Below are 25,821 nucleotides of genomic sequence, written 5' to 3' on the forward strand. Positions count from 1 at the left end.
ACATGACAGAAGAAGCAGATATCATGTTGGGGCCACTGATCTTCTTGGGAAAGACCAGTGATCATGGTGTGGAAGGGCCCACCTCCTCCCTACCTCTGTGAAGTCAGGCATAGGCCTACCCACCACAGCACCCCTGACTCTGTCTCCCATCATCCTGGGTCTCCAGGCTGCTTCCCACTCTGTGTGCCTGCGTGTGCTTCCCAATAAAAGAATAAAGTGAAAAATATCATGTTCTTCTTGCTCTAGAAGAGTTAAAACCCCTTTCTGCTCCTTAGACTTTTTCACAACTTTTAGCTCATTATTTCTTTTCTCTTTTCTTTTCTGATTATCTGATTAGAATATTTTTTATTAAAAAGCCATCACCAAGATGAGCAGAGACACCAGGATATCAACAATAGACTAACATTTGCAAAATTTTTAAGTTTCTTAATAATTACTATGCCATGTTTTCTTCCACAATCATCCTATGAATTAAGGAATGCAACTGGCTAGATTTAAATATGGACATATGCATATGTAGAGAAATACACAGGTAGATTATGCATGGGCATAATATGGTGGGCATGCATAATATGGTGGGCATGCATATACACATGCACACAAATATTTATTTTGACAGAATGTGGAAAGGATATTTGCTCCACATGGTGGTAGAGAGTTCTAGAATCTAAGTTTCCTGAGTCCTGACCTATTTTTCTTTCAGTTGGTCTGATCAGACCCAAATGTAAGCAGGTAATCTTATACTCGCTCTCTAGAGGAGGCAATAAAAACACACGCTGTCATTCTGTCTCCCTCACTTAGCCTGAAATTGGTTCTTCCGTCTCATCTCCTGGACCCGCACAGCCCAGCCAAGCCTCTTGCTGCTGATGCTGACAACACAGCATCATGCTAAGTACACCATTAGTCAGAAGCCTTGGGTTCTAGCCCTGATACCACCAAGGCTTGACAGTGTGATTTTAGAAAGATACTTAGTCTGTCCTTAGAATATAATCCAAACTCCTTACTATGGCCTTTAAGGTCTTCATGCCTCCCCAAGCTCATCTTGAGCCACTTTACTTTCTTCCTACCCTATTCCTGCCCTTCTGACCTCTAACAGTTCATGAAACTTGATGGGTCATTTGTACTTGCTTCACCCACTGTCTGACTCTCCATAATGACACTTGTCTTTAGCTCAGCTTAAAAGACACCTCTTCAGAGAAGTCTCCTCTGAGCCAAGCCAGGGATCCCATACCTGAGCATATATCTGGAAAAAACCGTAATTCTAAAAGATACACACTCTCCATTGTTCACTGAAGCACTATTTACAATACCCAAGACATGGAAGCAAACTCAACATCCATCAACAAATGAGTGGATAAAGAAGATGTGGTACATACATACAATGGAATATTACTTAGCCATAATAAATAATGAAATAATGTCATTTGCAACAACTTAGATGGACCTAGAAATTATCATACTAAGTGAAGTAAGCCAAAAGACAAATATCATAATCATATTTCTTATATGTGGGTATGGAGAGACAAATCAGGAGTTTAGGATTAACATATACACACAACTATATACAAAATAGATGACCAACAAGCACCTCCTGTATAGCACAGGAAACTCTACTCAATATCTTATAACAGTCTAAAAGAGAAAAGAATCTGAAAAGAATATATTATGTATATTTGAATCACTTTGCTATCTACCTGAAAGTAACACAATATTGTCAATCAAATATACTTCAATTGTAAAAATAATTTAAAAATTAGCCTTCACAGTTTTCTATCACTCTATAGCCCTTATCACAACACATGACCACCTTGTTTATTGTTTAGTCCCCTCCTGACCCTTAAAGGTAGGCACTTTGCATCCTATTCACCATTGAATCACCAGCTTCTGATACAGTAACTAGAACATAGTAAACATTTGATAAATATTGGATAAATGGATGGGTAGATGGACAAATTGGGCATATTTTTGCCACAGATATGAATATCTGCCTTTGCCAAATGACATCAAATTTATAGTGGTAGTGGCTGGCAGAGGAGTAACCATTTGATGAAATGGATCCCTTGTAAAGATCGTAGAAAATAGTTCCCTGGGTTCACAAGCAGAATCCTAAGAGGATCGAGGTAAGCCTTTTAGCACATTATTTTCCTAACTCCCCTTGTATAATTTATAATGTGTTTTCTGATTAAGAAATTAGTACATATTCACTGAAAAAAATTACATAAAAACTCAATGATGAAAGCAAATATGATCAGTCTTCCAGCCCCATAGGGATAGGCACCCTCAGTGTTTTGGAATACTTCCTTCTAGTCTTTTCCCAAATACTTGTCATATGTGCCTAGAGACACAGGTACTATGAACACTGTCAGGATTACATTGATGCAATATTTTATAACCTGCACATTTCACTCCTTAATACATTGTAAGCATTTCTCTGGTTAAATATTATCCATCATGATTTTTCAAGGTTTCTTAGTATAAACACTTACTTCATTTCAGCTTTTTTGTTGTTGTTATTATACCTAAAACTTCAAAGACAATAGTTTTTCATAAATATTACATATTTCTAACTGCTTTCTTAAAATCCTGAAAGTGAAGTTGCTGAATTAGAGTATGAAGAATTATAAGGTTATTAGTGTATATTGCAAACGATAGTCATAGATTAAGGGCATAGTTTTTAGTAGGGTCTGAGGCTCAGTGGTAAAGAACCTGCCTGCCAGTGTAGGAGACATGGGTTTGACCCCCTGGGTCAGGAAGATCCCCTGAAGAAGAAAATGGAAACCCACTCCAGTATCCTTGCCTGGGAATCCCATGGACAGAGGAGCCTGGAGGACCTCAGTCCATGGGATTTCAAAGAGTCGGACATGACTGAGTGAATGAACACAGGGCTCAGTTGCCCTCAGTCACCTCCTAGAGAGAAGAGAAGAACTCCAAAGAATAGCTTAGAGACCGAAATAAAGTTGTCGAATTCCGGGGAGCCAGGACCAGCTGACATACACTTGTTGGTGCCCAGCGTCAGCATCCTGAGATCCAGTCTCTCCTGAGCACCACCTGTAGCCTCATTTCCTATAAGCCCTAAGCAAGCTTTTCCCTGCTATTCCAGATAACAACCTCAAGGAGGCCCTTTCTTCCTCTCACTAAATCCAAACTCCTGGTGGCAAATTCACTCTAAACATGGACTGTCCCAGGACATCAGAAAGTTCAACTGCTGTGAAAAAGGCTGGTTCTTGCTTTTCCTCTGGGTAGTCGGTCTTAAGTTTTACTTTTTTACGAGGAAATAGGCCTTCATTAAATAATTGGATTTAACCACTCTTGATAAGAAATAAAGAAGGACACTGGGCCATGTTCAGCCCTAAAACATCACACTTCATAAAACAGGAGTTGCCTGTGAAAATGAAGTCCATCTAGAGCAACCGACATGGCCACACTTTTTAAAAAATTTGTTTAGAAAAGGTGGTTTTTACCTGGAAAGTTGTGGTATTTGTTTTTTAAGTTCAAAAAAAATCCTTATAAGTTTATAACTTCTAAATCCGAGATCTACAGTCCTGCCTGTGCACCCCCACTTCTTTTGAATAAATATTGTACAATCTGCTGGATTTCTCTACGACTTTTTCTCATACTTGTGAATCTGTTTAGAAAGAAAAGAAAAAGGAGAGGGGAAAAGAGCCTTCTGTTTTTCATAATGTCTAATCTTTTTCCCCATTGGCATTCACCAGATGTTGCTTCGGATCGGAAGATAAATATTAAAACCTAAGCAAGAACAAAGCGGGCTGTTTACTGGGCAGATTTTTCAGATGTTCTCTTGAACACTTGAAAAGACAGCAGACGCTTTGATATGCAGGCTGGCTGGAATCCACAATGGAACAGTCCCTCCGACAACAGCATGGGCCCCAGGGCCAAGTCCACCCAACCTGGAGTTCCTGATGATTCCATCAATCCACTGGCCACGCATTTGTGTGCAAGGTCAGGGAGGGAGAGGACTGAGTTACCTGATGAAGAGGCCTGAGAACGATGGAAGGATAGGCTCTGTCCAATGATCTCGTGCCAAGAGGCATCGGGAACTTTCTTCACAGATGTAGAAGTAAGGCCATGATTCCGGCGGGCTCTCTGTCCCCACAGTGATGATCAAATCACAGTGCACATAGCTGCAGCTGGAGGTCTCGCAGTCCTCCTCCTCAGGCCTCAGGTCACACAGGGAAGCTAAGGACACTGCAGGAAATAGTCACTGTTGGTTTAGGTGATAACCACAGGAAGAACTGAAGGTCTCACATTGTTTCATCAACCAAGCCAATGTGCTCCACTTCGACCAATAGGAAAATAAACTTACTCATTTACTCTTCTTAAAAACCAGAGAAACAAACATCATATATTAATGCATATGTGGAATCTTGAAAAATGATACAGATGAACCTATTAGCAGGGCAGGAATAGAGGCACAGACGTAGAGAATGGACATAATGGACATGTGGACATAAGGCTAGGGGAGGGGAGGGTGGGTGGAACTGAGAGATTAGGATTGACATATATTCACTACCACGTGTAAAACAGACAGCTAGGAGGAACCTGATATATAACACAGGGAGCTCAGTTCTGTGCCCTGTGATTACCTAGATAGATGGGATGGGAAGGGGAGCGCAGTGGGATGGAGGTTCAAGAGGGAAGGGATATACATATACACATAGCTGATTCCCAGTGGCACTAGGGGTAAAGAATCCACCTTCCAACGCAGGAGACATAAGAGACGCGGGTTCGATCCCTGAGTCAAGAAGATCCCCTGGAGTACGAAGTGGCAACCTACTCCAGCATTCTTGCCTGGAAAATCCTATGGACAGAGGAGCCTGGTGGGCTACGTCCATAGGATTGCAAAAAGTCAGACATGACTGAAGCGACCTAACAGGCCTAGCTGATTTATGTTATTATACGGCAGAAACTCACACAACGTGGTAACGCAACTGTGTGCTGTGCTGCACTGAGCTGCTCAGTCGTGTCTGACTCGGTGTGACCCCATGGACTGTAGCCCACCAGGCTCCTCTGTCCATGTGAATTCTCCAGGCAAGAACACTGGAGTGGGTTGCCATGCCCTCTTCCAGGGGATCTTCCCTACCCGGGATCGAACCCAGGTCTTCTGCATTGCAAGAGGACTCTTTACCATCTGAATCACCAGGGAAGCCAATGAATACTGGGGTGGGTAGCCTCTCTCTTCTCCAGGGGATATTCCCGACCTGGGAACTGAAGTGGAGTCTCCTGCATTACAGGCAGATTTTTTACCAGCTGAGCTACCAGGGAAGCCCAAAGCAACTATAACCCCAATAATAAATAACACATGTCCATGTATGGAAAAAAACACCACAGTATCATAATTATCCTCCAATAAAATACATTAATTAAATTTTTAAAATCTGTATTAGATATACATAATACATACGGAAGGATATAAATCATGTTTTTGTAAAATATGAATCATCCAAGTAAAAAAAAAAACTCATGTGAATGTACCACAGGATCAGCCAACATAAAGTCTAACACCGTCACGATGCTTGCCAATCTACGTGCTCCTGGCCAAGTCTACCACTTTCTCCTCATTCTCAGGAACAACCACTAGACAGAAGGTGGTTGACTTTTACTTCCTTTTGAACTTTAGAAAGTTATACATGGCATAATATTCTTAGACCTGCTTTCTTCACTCAATATTATGTTTCTAAGAGTCAGCCATATTACCACACATAACTGCTGTTCAAATGTTTTCACTGCTGTTCAACATTGCTTCGTGTGAAAGTACTACAATATATTTGCCTATTCTGTCACCAATGGACTTTGGGAAATTTCCCACTTTTTGCCACTACAAATATGTAATGCATTTTCTCTCGAGTATTTGTCTCTAAGAAAATTGTTTGTGCCATTTCACTTTCCTATCTTTATGGGTTCCCAGTAATCCACAAAATTGCCAGCACTTAAGATCATCAGACTTAATTTTGGTCAGTCCAGTGAGTATACAAAAACATCTCATTATGACCTTAATTTGCATTGTCATCATTATTTTTTAGGTTGAACAGCTTTTTGTATATTTAGTAATAACTCCTATTTTCTCTTCTATGATCCTCCCATGTAGGTCACTTGCCCCTTTGTTCTACTGGAATGCTTATCTTTTCCTTATTGATTTGTGCCATTTTATACTCTGAGTACTAATCCTAAAGAAATTACATGCTTATTAACACCTTCTCCAGATCTGTGGCTAGACTTCTCATTCTCTTTATGGGATCTCTTGATTAACTGAAGTTCTTGATTTTCATATAGAGTTCTATTAACATTTCATAAAGAAGAAAAGCAATGATTTAAAGCTCTCTGACCCTGAGACCATTTCTTCCCAGGTCACGACACACAATGTAAAAAGCATCACCAAGGCAGACTGGTAATAACCTTTTACAGGAGGATGAACAAGTCTGCCATTTCCTACTTCCTTTGGAGTAGGAAATGACAACCCACTCCAGTATTCTTGGATTCTCCAGTATTCTGCCTGGAGAATCCTATAGACAGAGGAGCCTGGCAGGCTACAGCCCACGGGATTGCAAAGAACTGGACATGACAAAGTGACTAAGCATGAACAAGTCTCTATGTGAGACGGTTTGGGAGTACCTCTGCCTGAAAACCTTAATCAAATAGAAAAAAAGAAAAATTTCTCTAGCCTTCTACCTCAGGAGCTAGCCTGTTCACTCAGGTACAGAACACATGTTATCAAGGACTATGAGCTTGAAGCTAAGACACCTGCCCATATCACACGACTGCAGGCAGCAAGGGATGAGGCAAGTACACAAGAGGGTTTGCCATTACTCATTCACACAAAAATAGTTACTATTTTTGCTGGTACATTCTGAAGCACCTGACATGTAGTAGGTTCTGTGACTGTGTTCCCAAAGAATTATAGCAGTTAAAACGTCTGGAAAGTAAGACTCTCACATGGACAGAGAAAACATGAGAACTTTCCAATAGTAAGCCCTTGGGCAGATAAAAACAGGCTTAACACCTATAAAATAATGAACTCATAATGGGTGATTAGGTGGATGCAAATTGACAAGGTGGATTATGATAAATGCCCAGTGCTGGGGATCAGAATCCATGAATTTTACTCAATTTTACTCAAGGTTCTGCCACGAAATAGCTGTGTAACCTTAATCACTTTAGGTTTTCACACCTCACAGAAAAAGTCAGTTTCCATGAAGAAGTCATATCATATAATTCAAGATATAAATGCAGGAAACCAAAAGATCAAATATCTTGCTGATTTTAAACAAATACCGAGTGTTAAACTGACAAGGTGCTGTAACAACCTATCATATGAAAAAGTAAAATTCTTCTTTCATCAGTATAATTTGAGGGAAAAGTAAAGATGCATGCGTGCGTGTTCAGTCTCTTCAGTCAGGTCCGACTCTTTGCAACCCTATGGACTGTAACCCGCCAGGCTCCTCTGACCATGAGATTCCCCAGTCAAGAATTCTGGAGTGGGTTGCCATGCCCTCTGCCAGGGGATCTTCTCGATCCAGGGATCGAACACAGATCTCCTGCCATCTCCTGCATCACAGGCAGATTCTTTACTGCTGAGCCACTGGAGAAGCCCAAAAGTAAAGATGAATGACCCCAAAGCAGAAAAAGGACTTTTTTAAAAGCTTCACCTTAAAAAAAAAAATTTATTGAAGTATAGTTGATTTACAATACTACATTAGTTTCAAGGATACAGCATAGTGATTCCATATTTCTACAGTCTCAGAAGAGAAATACCAAAGTGTTTACTGATACAGCAGTTCCCAAGGTTGTGCATTTCTAACACACTCCCAAGTGCTGCTACTGTTGCTGCTCCAGTAATAATAATTTTTTTCAATAATCCTTCCATAATAATATAATTCTTGATAATAATATCATTGAGAAGCATTGTGTTAGAAGAACTGAAATTATTCAGCTTTCCCAAAGGCTTCCAACTGATTAAGGTGAAAAAAATAGAGTGGGGAGCATTAGGGAAAAGGACAGATTTCTCTGGAAAGAGTAACTGTGAAACACTTGAGAGGGTTACTGCTGTGAAACTGCCCGCTAAAAAAATCTTTTAAAGTATAACAGATTCTTAACTAACTTGATTCTATACAGTCCTTTCTGAAGGTAGGGGAATTATTAGTAGTTTTTTAGCAATTTCTGAGATACATCCCTCTGACAATTTGATGTCCATTATAGACCTACTTCTTGGGGGAAAAAATACATAATCATAGTCTCAAAATATTTTATTCAATTTCAGAGATTCATAGAATTCCCAACTTCCATCTTGGATCTTAAGTAAGAAGCCAATGGAGTAGGATTTCATAAGTTCCTCCCCATCTTTAGACATCTTTTAAAAGACTTATTTTTTAATGAAAAAGTAAAAGTCAAATTATCTATTTCCCTGGGATAAATGAGCAGCCCTTGCACAATCAATGAGTGTTTGCTGACACCTAGTGGTAAGAGTAAGAGTCACAGCTTCTCACTCAATTTTCTTTTAAAAATCAAGAAATTTTGAAAAGTCTTTTTATAAATTTAACCAAATCTCATTAAATATAATAATTTATTTTATTCTCCTCCTATGAGTTATGAAACTCCCAATAAAACACAGCTTTTCTAACCCTGACTTCATGGTTTTTAAGTTCGTACTTCTGGTTGAAACCGGTTGTCTTGAAACAATAGCAAGAGGTTGGCTGATTTAAACAGTGTATATGTGAAAGCCGCACCTTCCCCCAGGGGGAAAAAAAAAAACTGTAGCAGCATTTCTTAAATATTAGGACCTAGAAGTGGTTGACTTTATGTTTCCCTGGCGACTCGGAGGGTAAAGAATACTCCAGCAATGTAGGAGACCCAGGTTTGATCCCTGGTTCGGGAAGATCCCCTGGAGAAGGGAGTGGCTACCCACTCCAGTATTCTTGTCTGGTGAATCCCATAGACAGAGGAGACTAGCAGGCTACAGTCCATGGGGTCGTAATGAGTGGAACACAACTGAGCAACTAACATTTTACGTTTCCACCATTTCCCAATTCCCTTATTTATTCTTTCATCAAACATTGATTTTGCACATCCCCTAAGCCAGAACAGCTCTATGCATAGGAGTGAGAGCAGAGAAACAGATATATTAACTTAAATTTTCTACCATATCCTAAATTTCCTACTGCAGAATCTTAAGTAGAATAATACTCTCGTCTATAATGTTCTGCTTATATACATGATGATAATAAGACCCTCAGTTTCTGGTATTTTAAACAAGGGTTGTTTCTCCTCCCCTTCCTTTTCCCCCTCCTCTCCTTCCTCCTTCTGGTCTAAGACAATCCAGTGCAAACTGCCAGCACAATAGTATTATACATCATGGAATTTTGGTCCAAGCTCAGATGAAGTGATGCTTTTATCACTGTAAGTCTTTTACCCACAGTCAAGTTGCTGACACATAAATTAGGAATATAACTAAAGCATTATACAGAAAACATGAGGGCAAATGGTTTTTAAGTGCACGGGTACAAGATGTATGACTATGCAAACAATATAATCACATGGCTTAACTGACCCTGTAGTGATAAATGGCAATTTCATCCCTGAAACATTCCTTTTCTGAAGCTCAGTGGGTAGTTAGTATGTGTTGTGAGCTTCATGGGAAAATCAAGCCTTGCACTTTGCATTCTAACCCCCCCACCCCACAAAGACACAGCTTCCCATGCCATATTTTACATGATGACTGCAAAGCTTAAAGGGTTTCCCAGGTGGTTCAGGGGTAAAGAATCTGCCTGCCAATGCAGGAAAGGCAAGTTCAATCCCTGGGACGGGAAGATCACCTGAAGAAGGAAAGAGCAGCCCATCCTAGTATTCTTTCCTGGAAAATCCCACGGACAGAGGAGGCTGGCGGGCTACAGTCCACTGAGTCACAAAGAATTGGACATGACTTAGTGGCTAAATAGCAACAAACAACTACAACAAAGCTTAAAGCAATGAGAGATCATGGTTATTTTACTGAGTTACGGCTCAGATAATTACTTGGACTTTACAGAATAAAAGGATAATGTCAACATTGACCCTTTTTGCCTATAATAAGATTCAGGACCTGAGCACACTAATGTACAAGACATTTCCAGCCAGATGATGTAATCCCTTCACTAGTACTTCCAGTAGGCAGACATTTCCAGCAGCCCCACCTCAGGAGACCAAGAGACTGTTTTCTCCCTGATGCCTATGCTGCCATTGAAACTAGTATTCACAACTCAGAATCCCTTTCCCCATCATCGCAGAACTGCTGTCAAGAATATGTGATAAATTTTTTGCTGTTATTAATATGACCAAAAAAAGCTATTATGAGTCATCTTAATAGGCGGTCCTCAATACTAACTACCATTTTACATGGGGATCAGAGAAAACTTTTTCCACAGAAACAAACAGAAAAATTGAGTCAATAGAGCATGAATTACCCAAAAAAATGGAGTTAACCAGAGTATGCTAATTTCACACCTACTCTTTATAAAACAAATATGGTGTTTTTACTGACCATCGAGGGGCAGAACCAAGCAGCTGAAGGCAGACACCGTCGCATTAGCCAAGACTTGGCAGGGAGCACCACACACGGCAGCTGAGATGTTCCCGGGAGAAAATCCTGCTCCAAACACATGCACGAGCCTCCCGCCTAGGTGGCCTTTAAAGACAAAATGAGGAGTTTACCATCACAGAGGCAAATATTTCTTTTCTCAAAATTCAAGCCCAAGCTTTCTCGCTGCCCACCCTTCTTTCCATGCCCACCGGAGTCCACACAATTGGCCTGGGATCCCTGATTTTCTCAGTTTCCTCTCACTAAGCTCTGAGCTCTGAAGCCCACAGCCCTTGTTCTGTCAAACTCCAGTCATACTCAACAACCTATGAAAAGTGTCATGATTCTTATGTATGAAAATAATGCTTGTTTATAGTTTATAAACTTTTTATACAGGAGAGTACAAAATGAAAGTAAAACTTCCCTTACCTACTTATCTCACTCCCCAGAAAAAGACATGTCTAGTTTCTCATGAATCCTTTAGGATTTTCTAAAGCATATAGACTATTTTACTATAAACTGATCACTCTATACATAGCATTCTATGATTTATTTTTTTAATTAGAAATGCAGCATAAATATCTTTCCAAGTCTATATACATATATAGAGAGAGAGAGAGAAAGAGAGAGAGATCCAGCTCTTCATTTTAATAGACACTTAGAATTCCATTATATGATTAGGCCCTAATGTATTGAGCAGTTTTCTTGTTGATTAATGAAAGTAAAAGTGAAAGTCACTCAGTCATGTCCACCTCTTTGTGACCTGATGGACTATACGGTCCATGGAATTCTCCAGCACAGAATACTGGAGTGGGTAGCCTTTCCCTTCTCCAGGGAATCTTCCCAACCCAGAGATTAAGCCCAGGTCTCCTACATTGCAGGAGGATTCTTTACTAGCTGAGTCACCAAAGAAGCCCAAGAATACTGAAGTGGGTGGCCTATCCCTTCTCCAGGGGACCTTCGCAACCCAGGAATTGAACCTGGGTCTCCTGCACTGCAGGCAGATTCTTTACCAACTGAGCTATCAGGAATAGTTCCATAATATTTAGTTCCATAATAATAGTTCCATAATAGTTCCAAAATAGTCCCTTTTGCTGCAATTAAAAATGCTGCAATGAACTATACACTTATATGAATAAAAATGATGCAAACTCTTAGACATGGAATTACTAGGTCAACAGAAAAGTAAATTTTTAGTTTGGAAGGATATGGCCAGATTTCTCTCCATAATAATGTTGCCCTGGTTTACACTCCTATCTGCCGTGTAAGAAGTATGCCTATCAAATGGGTAAAGTCAAGACAATATGTTCTGCTTCAGTATGAGAACCAATAAAGGAAAATGCCGGTTGAAATCTCTAGTCCATGCTAAGATTCCAGCTTCTCCCACCTTCATGTCAAGTCTAGGTGGTACTTACACAGCCACCTGACCAAGTTTTGCCTGGGTACATTCTTACCCCTGCTCTTTTGCCTAAAAATCATGGATTCTTAGATAGTTGAAAGGAGAACTAGGGAGGAAAAACCAGCCCCAACCTTTTATCAAATAATAATGTTGAGGCTTAAAAACGTTACCCAGATAAGATAGTGACAGACTTAGAAACAAGTGCCAATCCCTATAGTATCTCACCCAGTTGAGGTCGGACACATTTGTTCCAAAAAAAATGGATTGGTACTTCATCAGTCTAAGATCCTGCTCCATGACTTCTTCTAAACTTTCTGCATCACAATCACATTTGAACTATCTTAAGTGTGTTTATGTGCTAAGTCACTTCAGTTATGTCCGACTCTTTACAGCCCCATGGACTGTAACCCACCAGGCTCCTCTGTCCATGGGGTTCTCCAGGCAAGAATACTGGAGTGGGTTGCCATACCTCCTCCACGGTATCTTCCCCACCCAGGGCTGGAACCCATCTCTTATGTCTCCTGCATTGGCAGCTGGGTTCTTTACCACTAGCGCCACCTGGGAAGCCCCATCTTAAGTGTAAGAAGACATTAAGGGAACAGAAACCCAAACCTTCGCTGTAAGAAAAGGCAAAGCACACTGCAGTATATCTAAAAAGAGAGAAAGTTCAACCAATGCAGTTATACTGCACAATTGGCCTGTTATTGATGGAGTATGAATTCATCTGTGAAATAGTACAAAATGATAAAAATTAATCATATTTAATACATTTAAAACAATTCAAATTGGCAAATAGGTCTAAAAATAGATGAAAGCATTTATGCTCTACTTAAATGATCAAATTATGAGCTCTTACAAATGGTATTATTTAATTTAAAACACAAATTAAAGCGGGTTAATGCATCAAATTAAAAGACAATCAAACACTTAGAGAATATGCACAATCTCCTCAATTAAAAAAAAAGCTTCATAAATGGAGCATGACAAACTTTTAGGAGGCAGCTGGGACTGTAAGAGGCCAACCGGCTTCTCTCTTCTTCTGTCGTTCAGACTGATGCTGATTTCCTACCTTGTGAGTGAGTGGTGAGAGGAGCTATTAATCCACTTAAGTAAAGAAAGCTCTCTGCCTCATCTATCTGACTTACCAAAGTTCTCAGTCACTGCTGCAATGGTCACTCTGGAAGTGAACACCAGGACGGACGAGGCCCACCCTCTCATGCGGTCGTAACCTCTGACTTGGTACTCCCCGGCCGGAAGGGATGGGACCACACAGTGGAGAAGGGTATGGTTGCCAGAGACACCCACACAGGGGAACATCCCAACAAAAATGTCTACATTTGTAGCTCCTGAGATCCGGGCTACCGAAAAGGTTAAGACATCATCAGTCTGAGAAACAGAGAGCAATTCGGGAGTGAAGGCACTGCTGTAACCAATGACTCCCATCTTATAGGAAAGTCCATCTACCTCTATGTCCAGGGAAGCAGAGCCATTCCCTGCAGGAACAGCACATTGGATAAGCTCAGAGCTGAGGCTCACTGTCAGGCAGGCCTGCTGGCCAATGTAGACTAACGTGGAGTTCAGTCCCTTCAAGGCTGTGCCCTCCAAGGTCAAGAGGCTTCCACCATGGAGGCTGAAATTCTTTGGGAAATAATGAAGCACTTGAGGCAAAACATGGAAATGTCTGGAAAAGTTACCAGAACAGGCGTACCCATATCTTCTATGAAAAACAGATAGGTAATGAAGTCCAGGGGACAAGTCACTTATCCAACATGCCACGTGGCTTCTGTTATGGAAAGTCACAGTGCAAGCAAGACAATCATCCACAAACACCACTGGCTCATCAGCCGTGATACCTAACCTCTGACCCTTAATCAGCACTGTGGTCAGAGACCCATTGATATTTGTGGTCCAAGCATCCACGATTGAAGTTGTCTCTTCACTTAAGAAAAGAGTGCAATTCCCCTGACATGTGCTGGGCAGTCCATTCACCAGGACAGTGACATTAAGGGTGAAGGAAGCACCAGGCAAGGGGTCACCCACGGGGGTAATCTGGCAGAGAACTGTCTGGTCCCCGAAACTCAAAATCACACAAGTAAAGGGACCCGAGAGGTCAACCTCCAGTGACCCCCTGCTGGAGTGGAGAGCCAAGCCCCTCACTGTGAGAACAGTCCCTCCACAAGTGGACCCGCGTGTTGGGAAAATGGCGGTTATCTGAGGCGTCACCACACACTGCTGGGGCACCGCAGACATGTCAGCAAACCCCATCTGCCTCTGGTGTATTTGGAGAGGATAGAGGCCGGCCTCCAAAGTGTCAAGAGGGAAAGCGCACCCAGCCAGGCTCAAGTTGCTCCCGGGAGATGGGGTCTGGAGATCACAGCTCAAGTTACCCAGAAGGACCACTGAGTCGGAGAGATTCTGTCCCTCCACATAGAGCCTCAGGCTGTGATTCGTGACTTCTCCTCGCGTGGCAGTGACCACTGGTGTTGCTGCCACTTCATACGTGAAGGTGAAGCCCTTCCCCACCAGGCGAGGCGAAGGTCGGTGGGGGGAGGGCTTGCTGCCAGCCCAGACCTCCACAGCGACTGGGGCGCTCAGCGGCAGGGCGGCTGGCGGCGGCGTCTCACACCAGACGTTGGTCTCTGTCGAGTTCACAATGTCACAGGACCGATTGCCCACCAGCACCCAAAGCAACGTTCGGTCCCTGCTGAACCCTCTTCCTGAGATGCTGAGGATGGTTCCACCTGAAGCACAAATATTGAGGAAAAAAAACCTGAGAAGCTGGTATTTCAGAACTAGGAACTCACAGCTGTGTGAGCCCCAGCATGACTAAGTGAAAGGTGGGGTGTTGGTGAAATTCTTTCACCAACACCCCACCAGTGTTAAATGTATGACCATTTTGGCAGGAGTCAGATGGGCTAAAATTCACATGGCAGTAAAGCAACACAAATTATTCTATAAGAAGAATGTTTATAAAATTTAAAACAAAATATATTTTCAAGTATATTTATAGATCCTAGACAACTTCAACACTAATGAAAAATCAAATTTCTTGAAGTGCTCTCGTCATCTGCCATATTATCGTACATACTATTCTACATTATTCTATATATTACTATGTAGAAAGAATATATGTATAATTCATATATATATATACAACATATACATTAATAAAAAATCAAATTCTCTAGTCTTCTTATCATCTGTGGTATTAACTGCCCTATTATTCCACATTATTCTCTATATTACTATGCAGAGTATATGTGTATAGTTCTATATATGACCAAACTAGACAGCATATTAAAAAGCAGAGACATTACTTTGCCAACAAAGCTCTGTCTAGTCAAAGCTATGGTTTTATCAGTAGTCATGTATGCATGTGAAAATTGGACCATAAAGAAAGCTGAGCACCGAAGAATTGATGGTTTTGAACCGTGGTGTTAGAGAAGACTCTTGAGAGTCTCTTGGACTGCAAGGAGATCAAACCACTCAATCCTAAAGGAAATCAGTCCTGAATATTCATTGGAAGGACTGATGCTGAAGCTGAAGCTCCAATACTTTGGCCACCTGATGCGAAGAACTGACTTACTGGAAAAGACCATGATGCTGGGAAAGATTGAAGGTGGGAGGAGAAGGGGATGACAGAGTATGAGATGGTTGGATGGCATCACCGACTCGATGGACATGAGTTTGAGCAAGCTCTGGCAGCTGGTGACGGACAGGGAAGCCTGGCGTGCTACAATTCATGGGGTCACAGAGTTGGACACAACTGAGCACCTGAACTGAACTGAACTGATATTCAACTTACACACTGATGAAAAATTAAATTTGTTGAATTCTTCTACTTATCTTCTATATTAGTCTATATAATGTTTCAGTAATCCATATATTATATAGTCATATGTGTATTTGTATGTGACATATCAAAAGCCACTGAAACATACTTGTGATTTTGCTGCCATAGTCATATTGTCTCACTTTCTAGTTTAGGGCCAATCAAACCCTATCTACAGGACAGGGATGCGAGCCACGTACCCCTTATCATCACCAAATCAGTGGTAAAGTAAAGCAGCTTTAAAAAGGATTATATTATGTTCAAAAAGGATAATGTACCTACTATAGAACACAGGGAACACTTCAATACTCTGTAATGGCCTACATGGAAAAAGAATCTAAAACAGAGTGGATATATGTAATATATTCACTTTACTATATACCTGAAACTAACACAACATTGTAAGTCAACTATACTTCAAAAAGAAAATTTTAATAAATTATGTGCTATTTCATACACTGTCACAATGATTATCATATGCAAATATATAGCTTTCATTTTTTTTTTCTGAAAATGAATAATTTTCCATACTTCTCTATTTGTCCGGTCCTGACATCTCCCATATTGGCATTTGTGTTTTTTTTTTTCTTTTAATTAGTGAAGTATAGTTGCTTTACATTGTTGTGTTAGTTTCTGCTGAACAACAAAGTGAATCAGCTATTCGTATAAATACATTCCCTCTCTCATGGACCTCCCTTTCATCCCCTCCTTCCCATCCATCTCCTGACTCTGTCTGGTCCTTCACTCACATCCCAGAGCAAGTAAAGACATCAGAGACTCATGTCTCCTCTCCTTGCATAAGCAATATCGAAATGGCTAACTTGGGAAGCTCTTCCCTTGTTTTCTGGGTTTTTTTTTTCAATTGAACTATAGTTGATCTACAATAGCATGCTCATTTCTGGTGTACAGCAAAGTGATTTAGTGATATGTACTCAAGATGTGTCACTTTTTAGATATTCTAACCTCCTTCCATTAAAAAAAAAAAAAAAAGAAAAGGGAACCTGGCACATCTTTTTCATAAAAATTCTTTAATTTCCTGAACTCACTGGGCTAAAGAATCCTGAGTTTCACACTCTCCAAAGTACACCACTCAGCTCCCAGGGCAAGGAAAAGTGCCTCTCCATTCAGCCCCATCTCTGGTCTCACTAGTTAATTAATCCAGGAACAAAATCTGAATATCCAAGGCAAAGACTTACAGAATAAATGAAACCAGTTAGGTCAGAACCACTCACCCACAATGGACCCACAGCAAGGCTGGATGCTAAAGACTTCTGTGATGTACTGGATGTGAAGATCCACCCTACAGAAAATGGGGAGACGGTTATGAAATAACTGAAAGTCAGGAGAAGAGAAAAGAAGGCACAAAACAGCAGAGATATGTGTATTGGAGGAGAAGAAAAGAGAAAGGGGGCTGTGATGCAAAGCACATGAGATCAGCACTGCCCACCAGAGAAAGACGGAAATGATGTAGAAGAGAATCTGTGGCGATGTTTTCCTGCACCAACACCAGGTGGGCACATCAGTCTCCCTGAATTTAGCTACTTTCTGGAATGAAGCGAGGGAACTTCCAGAGAAATGCTGAGCAGAGAGACTTCAGGGTGAAGAGGACTGAGAGCAGTTTGTACAGTATTTGATGGCATTTACTCAAAGCCCAGATTCATTAAAGGTCTTAGTGAAATCAGTCTCTTATTAAGCACAGATTCTTCCTCCTGACATAGAGGTGCCCACCCCACCCCAGCCAAACCAAGAGACATGACATCTCAGCTCCAGAAAGTTCTTTCCCCAACTAGTAAGCCAAAAATTAGACTTGAGAGTGAACTGTCCTGTAGGATCTCTAAGATTTTTTCAAATTTTAGGATTCTCATGTGTTTATCTCTTAATTTAAGAGGAAGAAGAAAAAAATAATGACCTAACTCAAAGCTAGAATTCTTCAACTGAATCATTAAATCATCAGGAAGCTATAATGAATGGCAGGAGTCCACCTCACCCTTGTGCGTGAATGTGGACTCCATTGATGGAGACTGAGATTCCATGGAGCCCGGCAGGCAGCGGGGGGAGCACCACTTCCAGGCCCTGAGCTGTCTGCGCTTGGACCCAAGCCCTGGTGTCCCCGATGCAGACTTCAGCATCCAGATCTGTGTGGTTCACTGGCAGCACCATTCCAATGGAAAGGATCTCACCCCCTATGTTGAAGAAAATACATTAGCCCCTGTGAAGTGGATTAGTGCTTCAATCACATATTCAATTGTAAAACTATCTTTCTGGATTAAACACGTGGTCAGTACTGTGCATAATACTCTAATCAAGAGTTTTAATGTCAACCTAATTTTTTTGTGTGAAACTTAAAACCCTTTAAATGGAGATACAGCCTATAACCTCAAGGGCACAAAAAGCAAAATTGTCAGAATGATTATACTCAAGAAGCACTAGTTCATCTCAGTGTAAAGGCAAATCAAGTAGTTATGATGGTCTTCATAATCAGATAGTAACACCTCATGACCTCTTTTTTAGCCTCTACTTCTCTGAAGATGAAAATCTAAAACTCTGTCTCCAGTATGCACTGAGCCCCATAGCAATGCTATATATGCATTCAGTCATTTACAGGGAAGCCTGGCATGCTGCGGTTCATGGGGTTGCAAAAAGTCGGATACAACTGAGTGACTGAACAACAACAATTCACAATTATAGAGTCCTTTCACCTATACTATCCCATTTGACCCTCACACTGTCCTGATAACACTATTTGGACAGTTAGCAAAACAAGCATTTTGCTTTTAAGGAAACCAAAGCTCAGAAGTCTAGGTCTCAGAGATGATTAATGGAAATGTGAGGGCCTGAGCCCAGTCTTGTAAATATCTCAATGCCTTTTTAGTTTATTAGCAACTCTACTAAAATGCCAGGTACACTATGAGCATTCATTGTACATGAATAAAATGAATACACTTCATTTTATCTCAAATATTTCATGAGTATAAATAAGAATATGCCACAGAGACACAAAATAAGTTAAATATGGCCCCTGCCCTCAAAGAACTTCCAAAGTTAATAAAAATAGGTGCCAAAAAAGCTTCAGAACAAGACAAGCCATAAAGAGGCAGAAATTAGGCATGGCATTGTTCAAATCAGAGCCACCGTCTGAATATCAAGAAAGGCCCTGTGGGCAAGATGGTGCCTGAAATTCAATTTGAAAGATAAATCCCCATAGGGACCGATAGAGAGTCAAGGATTTACACTTTGATTCTAAAAACTTCAGTTTTACCCAAAGTTTTTCCTTTTGTAGCAATTTCTCATTTAATCACTCAGTGACTTGGAGAGAAGGAAAGAGAATGGGGTGACTTCCTGGAAGACCAGGTACATGTGGATACAAGTAAGGATCGTATAGAAAGAGGCCAAGGTAAAGATGGTTCTGTGGCTGAAGATGAAGAAAGATAACTTCATTTTCTTCCCTGTTCCACATCCTCTTTACTTCTTCCTGTCTTCCCAACCTCGTTTCTACTCTCAGGTCTGAAGCCTCAGTATAGTGAGTACAAAAATTTCAGGGTTGACTGAGAAGTCATGATCACAAGGTGGCCATAGCACAGAACAAGATTTATAGAGATGGTGCTTTGACAGGTTCCATAGGTGGGGAAATCTGCCAGCTGGAGACCTTCCAGAAGCATCAGTCAGAGACTGCCACCCAGCAGAGGAGAAGGGCAAAGAACTCCTAGGGGAGAAAGAGATCAGAGAGGCAGCTTCTATGTCCCTCACATAATGAGTCACTCAGCATCACAGTGGGTAGTTTCTGGGTCAGAGAGCTTTGCAGGGTGGTAATGGCTCTGAGTCCCCCAGGTTGATCTGATCTATGGTTATCAGATGTTAAGCACATTTTTGTTGGGTGTGTAAAGCAGATAGGCTCTAAAAGGTCAAATTCTTTCACACTCAGCTGTTTGAAAGAAAGAAAGAAAGTGAAGTCACTCAGTCGTGTCCGACTCTTCGTCATCCCATGGACTGTAGCCTACCAGACTACTCCGTCCATGGAATTTTCCATGCAAGAGTATTGGAGTGGGTTGCCATGCTTATGGGTCTGGGGCGGGGGGGTTTCCCTGGTAGCTCAGATGGTAAAGTGTCTGCCTGCAATGAGGGAGACCTGGGTTCAATCCCAGGGTCAGGAAGATCCCCTGGAGATGGAAATGGCAACCCACTCCAATATTCTTGCATGGAAAATTCCATGGACGGAGTAGCCTGCTGGTAGGCTACAGTCCATGGGATGACAAAAAGTCAGACACGACTAAGTGACTTCTCTTTCCTTCTTTCCTACTTTCTTTCTTTCTTTCAAACAGCTGGGTGTGAAAGAATTTGAATTTGGCATTGGCGGAGTTTTCAGCTGATGGATCCCAGCCTGCTTAAAGGAGGAAGTCACATGGGGCCAGTGTACAGAGGTCGTCTTTGACCCATTTATTCCACATACAGTATCTGGCAGAATAATGGCGTTCACTTTGACAAAGCATTTATTGAGTGCTTAATCTATGTTAGTTCCTGGGTGGGCTAGGTACTGTTACCTAGTTTATCTCCATTTTTTCCAATCGCCTTGAAAGGATTATTCCCACCTAACAACTGGAGACACTAAAAATAAAGAAAGTTATGGGAGTGGTCCAATGGCTAAGACTCCATGCTCCCAATGCAGACAGCCTAGGTTTAATCCCTGGTCAGGGAACTAGATCCTGCATGCTGCAACTAAGAGTTCTCATGCCATAACAAAGATCAAAGATCCTGAGTGCCACAACTAAGAACAAATAAATAAAAATTAAAAATAAACATGCCAGCACATTTTTCATTAAAAAAAAAAAAAGCAAAAAATTTAAGTAACTTGCCCAGGGAGTGTTTAAGCTCGGATTCATTCAAATCTAGCACTGATGACAAAAACCACACTAATGGTCCCTGACATCAAACTCTTCCTTCTCCTTCCCCTGCTCCTCTTCCTCTTTCTCTTATTTCTGCTTGACTCTGTTGTCATCATCAGCATCAGCATCTTCTTGATGGAGATATATATTAATACCCTCCAACTTTCAAAAGAGACTTTCCCAATAGAGTACCCCTCACTTGGGGTTTTATAACATGTTCTTCTTTATTCTGCCTGTAGAAAGATCTCAATGCAAGTGGAAATCCTGCAAATAATGCATCATGTTGTATATATCAATAACATGAACTCCTTGGGCTCTTGGTCAATTGTCAAGCTAATATGAAATGCCTTTGAGGCACTGATGCAATGTATTTATTCTTTTCATTATAGGTGGGAAATTTTATTAAAAGCCAAAATCACTGAAATCTGAATAGAACACAGGGCTCCCTCCTCCCTTTTCTACTTCATTGGGAAGAATCTATACCACTAAGGAATTTTACACACTTTGGTCGCCTCAGGCAGCAAATTCTTCTTCTGCACTATCTGAGCTGAATAATATTGAGAAGCTAAAGGACACCTCCCTTTATTTATGTACTCTTGAGCAATGGAAAATGAAAATAGTAACAGAAGGATGGAGTCCAGGCTGTTTCTTTGGGAAATTTGATGGTCTTGTATAATAAACCCTTAGACATGTCTGCCATAAACACTGTCATCTGGCATCCAATTAACCAAAACACCATGTTACCTGCTACTTTTCCAAATCTATACAGACACGATAATAAATTATCATAATACCATCCTGTCGTATCATCTAAATCATCAAAGATTAAGTCATTTAATGCAGTTGGAATGTTAAAGAATTCATTTTTTTATACATGTCTCTCAAGGAACAAGTCCATCAGAATATACTATTCTCTAATCATATCAAATAACTGCTGTAATAGGAACTGCTGCCCCAAATGCTATTTTACAGTAAACTATAAGTAGCTAGGTGCTTAGAATCTGCAACCAGGCTGCTTGAGTTCAAATCCCTGCTCTAGTACTTACTACAAGTAACATCTTAGACAAGCTACTTATTCTCTCTGTCCCTTAGTTTCCTAATCTGTAAACTGAGGCTAATAATTCTATCAATTAATGACAAAGATTAATTCTGATTATATGTCTGTGCTATTATTATTGGCACATGATAGGTGCAATAAACATTTACTGAATTTTTACCATTGAATTCCCATTTTCAAGATAGAAATGGTTCTCAACTTTACAGAGAGAAAAATACATATAAGGAGATTTATTTAATGATGGCTAAGATGAGAAAGAGCTTCCCAGGTGGCTCAGTGGTAAGAATCTGCCTGCCAGTGCAGGAGATGTGGGTTCAATCCCTGAGCCAGGAAGATCTCCAAGAGGAGAAAATGGCAACCCACTCCAGTATTCTTCCTTCAAAAATCCCATGGATGGAGGAGCCTGGTGGGCTACAGTCCATGGGGTTACAAAGAGTCAGACAGAACTTAGCAACTGAACACACAAAAATGAGAAAATCAGTCTCCAGGTTTTCAGAAAAATAACTTCTATCCAAAATATAATACTACCTTAATTAAAAATTAATAAGGCCATTGTTTGCCCTTCTTATAAGATCAGTGGTCTAAAATGAAAACATCCTCCAGGATGAGGTATTTTACCTGCTATGCTGCTTCCATTTCTGCTGAGAGACATGATTACTGGATTTAAAGAGGAGACATATGTAAATGCCATGGCAAGAACCACAGAACGGTCCCCCAAGATAACAGTCACATTCACAGTAGGTCCATCTTCCCCCTGAAAATTAATTTTTAAAATCAAAACTCTGTAAAATAAGACTGATGTGAGTGAAGTCCAAATAGAATTAGTTTAAAAGATATATTTCAAGAAAATTGTTTTTAAAGAATATACTTGCTACTTTCAAGTCTCTTTCTCTCTCTTTCTCTCACACACACAGTGACTAGTACTTAGAATAGGTAAGTGCAATATCTAACAGATTAAAGAGTAAATAAGAGTGATTTGCAATTAACACAGCAATTGGTTCTGAAAAAAAAAAAGAGCAATTTCAAATAAACATCTATATCTTGCTAAACTATCCACCAAGTATGAGCATACTTTCAGACATTTAAGTACTCAGAGAACTCCCCTCCCACATTTTCTGTCTTAGACTATTTCTTACAGATATGACCTCAAAAAACAAACAGTAACCAAAAAAAGGAGAAAGAAATTCTAAGAAACAGTGAATCTATTCAGGAGAGCAATCAAGGGAAACACTAGGATGAAACCTGTAAAATAAATCTGGAAATCACCAAGTTAAATTGAAGCAGAAGAGAAAGCATCAAGAAAAAAGAGCAACTGATATAAAGGTTTTTTTTTAATACAGAGTATTTTTATTACAAGGAAGACATGTAACAAAAAAAAAAACTCTAAGAAAAAACAAACTATAAAAAAATATATTGCCTGATTCTACCATTATCATTTAAATAGTTTAATAATGTAAATATGGCTTATTGATTTAACCAAAAAATGGTTTTGTAACTATAATCAAAGGAATTGAAAGTAGTTGTTTCAGAAAGGGGGACTTGAAGAATGGGGAAGTGTGGTAGGAGAGAGAGAGATTGTTTATCACTTTCTTTTGAACTTTGCATGCAATGCTTTGTTCAAATTTAAAAGTTGATTTTCCTAATATTTATTCTCTCTAGTGAAAGAAATTCAATCAGTAAAAATTTTACCCATTAAAATGGTAAATATATACTAAAGTGCTGATACTCAATGTTGGCCAAGGGATCAGAAAGCAGGCACCCATGTGACGATGAGAGTATTAATTTAAAAAGAGTTTCAGACAACTGGATACCTGTGTCAAAAGCTTTATATGTCTGTGCTTTTATATTGGCACAAGGTGAGTACACAATAAATATAGGAAACTTTGGAAATTATCTAAATGTCCAATAACAGGAAATGAATTATAATACAAACGTATGTTAGTTTATATATGCAGTTTATATATAAAAGCTAATATTTCATAATAATTGAATAACTAGATGAGATTAAAAATATGAGACCAAAGATCAAAGATTATTCTGAACTCTCTCTTCTTCCAGAGATCTTTACTGTTTGGCAGACAGCCTTCTTTGGGGATCACAAATGTACTAGGAATGTTGACGGCACTGAAGTGAACTCTGAATAGGAGGTTCAAGCTCAGCTGTGAGCATGACTCTCTCCCACAGCACTAGGCAAGGGCCTGAACCCAAACCTCTTATGCCATCTATGAGACAGAACCAACTAAAGACGGATGAGAATGCTAAGGGACTTGCTTCTAAGGGAACAGGAGAGCAGTAGGGAGTAACTAGGATTAACTAAGCTATTTATTTCATAGGAACCAGACATTCCAGGGCTAAGTAGTGGCTCAGACAGTAAAAAATCAGACTATAATGCAAGTGACCTATCCCAGGGTTGGGAAGGTCCCCTGGAGAAAAGAAGGGCTTCCCAGGTGGCGCTAGTGGTAGAGAAGCTGCCTGCCAAGCAGGAGACCCAGGTTCGATCCCTGGGTCAGATAGATCCCCTGGGGAAGGGCATGGCAACCCACTCCAGTATTTTTGCCAGGAGAATCCCATGGACAGAGTAGCCTGGCGGGCTACAATCCAAACAGTTGCAAAGAGTCAGATGTGACTGAAATGACTTAGCTTGCATACATGCAGATATTCTAGAATATTCCAAGTTTCACCAATCCCATCCATGCCAGAAAACAACATTGCTGATGAAAACTAAGTTGTTTGCTTGAGAAAGAAGCAAAATTATAAGATATATGTCTTGCAAACCAACACTCAGAATGTACACTAGATTAATATATTTACTCAGTGGCACTAATATTCATTAAGAGTGTGGACTGGGACAGTCTGGTCATTTTCTTTTGAAAGATATTAACTGATGCTAATTACAAGCCACATTCGTGGGGTCAGCTTCCCACTTCATAGCAGAAGTGCATCCATGTAAGCAATATAAAGAAGCATGCTCTCATGATGAGAAGATCATGTCAGTTAACTTAGTTCTAAGAAATGACCCACTGAGAACCTTACACATAATTAACTACACATTAATAATGATCATCTACCCAGAAAGGAGATGTCAAAAGATTCCACTCACTTTGGATGGAACTTTGCACTGGATTCTTCGTGAGTTGCTTGTAGTGACATTAATGACACAAGACTGAGATCCAAATAACACCAGGTTAACATTATCCAACCCAGAGCCTCGGATGGTGGCCCAGAGCCCTCCTGTAAAGAAGCAACACTTTCAGATGGGACACACAGCTGTGCTAGTAGACAACAATTAATTACCCATAAGAGAAACAGGTGAAATAAAAATATGAAGCTGCATAGTCAAAACACAAGGCACGTTCAAAATGCAGAAAGAGACTGGAGTTAAAGATATAAACTACTAAATAAGGTGGGAGATACAGTGACTAGAGGGCAGAGAAAAGGAGATACTCAAGAATAAATCATAAGGATACAACACAGTCATGGAACGGAGAAATAAAGTAAATGGTTTCCAAAAACTCTGCTCAAGATTTTTAAATACCATCCCTGTCAATTCTATAAAACTTAAACTCTTTCCCCAAGAAAAGAGCATAAGAGATGAAGTATAAAATGGTAAAAAGAACAGGTCCCAGAGTCAGGGACAGCCTGCTCTGCCACTTATAGCAGGTCATATAAGACCTGCTACTGTCGCTGAATTCATTGGTCTCATCTTCTTCATCTTCTTTTTTTTTTTTCTTTTTTTTTAATTTTTGGCCACACTGCATGGCTTGCAGGTCTTAAGTTCCCCAACCAGGGACTAAATCCATGCTCTCCGCAGCAGAAGTGCAGAGTCCTAACCACCAGATCACCAGCGAATTCCCATTCCCTCATCTTTAAATGACAGTCTTAGTCTCTCCAGCTTTGTGATACGGTACCACACCAACAAGGTTCTAGTTTCCATGATGATATAGAAGTGACTGTCATCAGTACCTGGTGTCATCAGGACTTCTGCGCTGACCACTGAGGAGCAACTATAGCAATCATAGTGTCAATAAGAGGAGGGATGGCACCAGTCACACTGATATCCCATCTGGAGGGCAGCCCTTGATCCAT

The 25,821-nt window shown here is 40.4% G+C and overlaps 1 protein-coding gene across 11 annotated transcripts in view; it reads right to left on the reverse strand.

The window, feature by feature from the left end:
- Positions 1-25,821, reverse strand: part of PKHD1 (PKHD1 ciliary IPT domain containing fibrocystin/polyductin) — a 432,300-nt gene that overhangs the window by 352,895 nt on the left and 53,584 nt on the right. For all 11 annotated transcript variants that reach the window (XR_010660007.1, XM_065912087.1, XM_065912089.1 and 8 more), the window contains exons 28-34: positions 24,836-24,966; positions 22,354-22,489; positions 17,786-17,981; positions 17,031-17,098; positions 13,112-14,707; positions 10,532-10,675; positions 3,987-4,206 (exon numbers count right to left, since the gene is read on the reverse strand). Coding sequence is in view for 10 of the 11 variants with exons in the window: in XM_065912087.1 (XP_065768159.1) it covers positions 3,987-4,206; positions 10,532-10,675; positions 13,112-14,707; positions 17,031-17,098; positions 17,786-17,981; positions 22,354-22,489; positions 24,836-24,966 (2,491 nt within the window). In the remaining variant the exon portion in view is untranslated. The remainder of the gene's footprint in view (positions 1-3,986; positions 4,207-10,531; positions 10,676-13,111; positions 14,708-17,030; positions 17,099-17,785; positions 17,982-22,353; positions 22,490-24,835; positions 24,967-25,821) is intronic.

The sequence above is a fragment of the Muntiacus reevesi genome, chromosome 20 (assembly GCF_963930625.1).
Source record: "Muntiacus reevesi chromosome 20, mMunRee1.1, whole genome shotgun sequence".
Classification (NCBI taxonomy): Eukaryota; Metazoa; Chordata; class Mammalia; order Artiodactyla; family Cervidae; genus Muntiacus; species Muntiacus reevesi.